Source organism: Pteropus alecto, unplaced genomic scaffold (genome assembly GCF_000325575.1).
Source record: "Pteropus alecto unplaced genomic scaffold, ASM32557v1 scaffold24, whole genome shotgun sequence".
Lineage (NCBI taxonomy): Eukaryota > Metazoa > Chordata > Mammalia > Chiroptera > Pteropodidae > Pteropus > Pteropus alecto.
The window spans coordinates 10,284,632-10,288,305 of record NW_006439192.1 but is presented as its reverse complement, the minus strand read 5'-3'; the positions used below and the strand labels follow the sequence as shown (position 1 = coordinate 10,288,305).

Below are 3,674 nucleotides of genomic sequence, written 5' to 3'. Positions count from 1 at the left end.
ACAGAGCAACATAATATGATTTAGGTATTGTTTTGTTGTTGTTGTTGTTGTTGTCTTGCTAAACTCACATTCCAGGATCAAGTGAACCAATCAATCAGACACTCAATTTTTAGATGCCCATGTACATACCATTTGCCATTTGGTTCACAGTACCTTATATTTTTACTTATTACTTTACTTAAACTTTGTTTCCACAGTGAAACTGTCAACTCTAAGGGAAGAAATCATTGTCTTTTTCTTTTGCGGATCCTTATACCAGTATAATAGCTTGTTAAAGTAGATACACAAATTTCCACAGCAAGAAATCAGGTATATTCATTCAATACTCAAAAAAAACTTTTGTTATGGAAAAAGTTAAACATATGCACCATCGACACACCATCTGCCACTTTCTAAATTTTGTTTCATGGATGTATAAGATGAAGGCTGGGGAAAGACGTCAGTTAAATTTATACTTTCTCTTCGCTAATAGAAGAAGCAAAATACAGTATATCATGGGAAAGATACTGTTGTAAGAATTACACAGCAGCCAGAGAAAGGAGAGGCTCCTGGCTTCCACAGCCAGCATTATATAGGCAATGATGAGCTGGGTGTGGGCCCAGGTGAGAGTTCTATAGAGCAGCCGTAGTGGCCAGGATCTGATAAACAAATTGGCAAAGGTATGAATCAGGTAGTCAGCTTCCACCACCACAGCCCAGCAAAGAAACCCAAACACCTGTCCGGGATGGAGTCCATGCCACCAGGCAGAGAAGGCGAAGGTCTGCAGCAATGGCCAGGCCTTGCTGTGCTGGAATATGAGGCGTCTGAGCCACCGAGCTGTGCTTTGGTTCCACCTCCTTGTGAACAGGGATATCCTGTGGGTTGTTTCCAGTGTCCAAATGTCCGCATCAGGGATGTATCCCTCCTCACCAGGGCTCTGACCAAGCTCAAATCCAAAGCCTGCTGCACAGAGGAGGGAGTCATCCAGGAGCCAGTGAGAGTAGTAGGTGAGTTTGAAGAGCCCGGCGGTGGACCACATGACATAGATGCACTGGAGTTGCTGGCAGTCAGCCAGTCCCACGCCTGCACTCACCACCCCTGTCAAAACCACCTTCAGACCCTCTAGTCCTAGAATCTGCAGACCCCTCCAGGTCAGAGCCCAGAAAGAGTGCCTGGGATACAAAGAGCTGGACCCTTGAACACGAGCCTGAAACCTCTGGAAAGAACACAGAGGACCCCCTAGGAGAGCAGGGAAAAAGAGCAAATAACTGAAATAGGGCAGTGCCTTACACAGATGCTCAGGCAAAAAGCTCCCGCTCCTGATGCCTCCTGATGCTGCGTCCACTTTCCCCTCACAAATGTCCAGCGAGAGGGATGTGACCCTCTGGGTCAAGAGCATAAGGGAAGAAAGAGTGATGTAGAACCTGAAAGAGATTTTTTTTTTTTTTAATGTAAAAACACTCCATATTTCTTTTATTCTATCCAGTCCCTCACACATGACCCCACAGCAAATGGGGGTCTCTGAATGATTAAGACCAATCTCATGACTTGCAGTGTCTCCACAAAGACTCTTGGAATAATTCAGAACCACAGGCTACTCTGGGCAGGATCAAAAGGTACATGGGGAAGTTAATCATTAGTCAGAGAGGCAAATAAAAGAATGACAAGGAATATTGGAGGGAAACATTGATTACAATATTTCTAAAAATGGCTTGTAAAGATTAGGATCATGGACCTGGGAGAAGTTTGCCATAGAAGAAACAAAAACTTAGTAGCAAAGAGATGATGGGAAGTTGAAGATTTTAAACACGAACCAGTCCCTAACGGTAAGAGTCTGCAGGCTTTGGGGTTTGAGCTGAGGAAAGGTGAGTCAAGCTAGAGGTTCAGGGCATGCACTGAGTCATTGGCCATTTGATGTGTGTTCTTAACCAACTGCCTGAACTGTTCCCACTGTACCATCACAGAGAGAGAAGATGGTGCTGGCAGGATTATTGTGGAGAAAAATTAATGAAAATTACAGCGACGTGCTCTACAATCAGGAATGCTGTCCTGCAGAGAGAAAACAGCGCTGTTTCCCAGTCACTGCTGTTTCTATCTGTGTCTGGGACTTAAGGACACCTGACCTCCTCATTTGACTTACCCTGACGGTAAGCAAAGTAGCCTCCAATGCCACTCTGTTCACTCACCTTCTGCTAAGGACTGAACATGTTCCCCACAAATCAATATGTTGAAGTCTTAACCCCTAGCACCTCAGAATGTGACTGTATTTGGAGATATGGTCTTTAAAGAAGTAATTATGTTAAACTGAGTCATTAGGATGGGCTCTAATTCAATATGACTGATGTCCTTAATAGGAGAAGAGATTAGGACACAAACACACATAGAGGGAAGATCATATAAAGACACAGGGAGATGATGACCATCTACAGACCAAGGAGAAAGGCCTCAGAAGAAGCTGAACCTATCAATACCTTGATCTTGGACTTGCAGCCTTCAGAAGAAATAAATTTCTGTTGTTTAGGCCATCTGGTCTGTGGTACTTTGTTATGAAAACCCAAGAAAACAAATGCAGCTACCCACCTCAGCTCTGGCTCAGCCTTCCTCCTGTCCAGCTAGATCCTGCTCAACTTGTTCCTCCAGACCTTATCGGGTCCTGGCTTCCTACTAGAATTCTAATTCCACATCCCTGTTAGTATTCTCTACTTCCTACCCACCTGCCTTCTTCCCTTTTCTTCAGAGAAGCAAACCCTGAAGCTTTAGTGAAACAGTCAGGATAAAGAAAAGGATTCTGGGTTTGGTAGCAATGGCAAAGTGAGTAAGTCAATGGCAGGCTAGAATCAGAGAGGTGGCCCACCTCAACAGAGCAAAGCCCTGGTTCTCTGAGTGACCATGGACAATAGGCTTCAAGATTGCAGAGATGTTTCCCCCTAATCTTGGTGATCTCACTGACTCATGAAGACACTTCTCTACACTGTAATTGATTTTTTCCCTTAGATTGGGTGACTTTCCTTCTTCTGAGAAGATGGAACAGCTGGGCCTCAATTAAAGTAAAACTCTTACACAGCCAGTGCCATGGGAAGGCAACAAAGGTTTACAGTGGATTTATACCTTACCTGTACTGCTAAAGGGGAGGGCAGGCTGCTGGCTGTGAGTCTAAACCACCCATGTGAGGTGAGCAAACTGTGCTTAGTCACTGCCAGGCAGGCCTCATCTGTGGGCCATAGGACTCCTGGGTCAACCTCCTTCTCAGGCACAATGATAATTACAGCTAAGTGCCAGACACTGCTTCGTAGGTAACACATTGTAGTTATTAGTAGTCATATAATTACATTAATTCATTATCTCTAAAATAAGAGTCTTGCAAGACAGATTTTATTAACCCTTCCCCACCCCCCACATATACAAACACACTTTTTTTTTTTTTTCCAGAAAAAGAAATCGAGGTCGAGAGAGGTTAAATGATTTGCTCAAGGCCACACTGCTCAAATGTGGAAGAATTCACATTCAAACACCACACCCAATTTTCTGCATTACCACCACGGTGCAAGCTAACTTTTGATCAGCTCAGTACAATCAAATGAACAAATTGCTTTACCTTGTGGAAGGAGGTTCTTGCAGATAATACTCAGTGTAGTGCAGACCCAGGTGACACAGTGTCTGCCAGGTCATTTGAAAGAAGAAAGTCCGCCTGTGGA

The 3,674-nt window shown here is 44.1% G+C and overlaps 1 protein-coding gene across 1 annotated transcript in view; it reads right to left on the bottom strand.

Moving 5' to 3' along the window:
- Positions 1-439: 439 nt before the first annotated feature.
- The window catches only part of MBOAT4 (membrane bound O-acyltransferase domain containing 4), a 5,481-nt gene continuing 2,246 nt past the window's right edge, over positions 440-3,674 (bottom strand). The window contains exons 2-3 of the mRNA XM_025049892.1: positions 3,575-3,674; positions 440-1,403 (exon numbers count right to left, since the gene is read on the bottom strand). The exon at positions 3,575-3,674 is cut by the window's right edge and continues 116 nt beyond it. Of these exons, the coding sequence (XP_024905660.1) occupies positions 440-1,403; positions 3,575-3,674 (1,064 nt within the window). The remainder of the gene's footprint in view (positions 1,404-3,574) is intronic.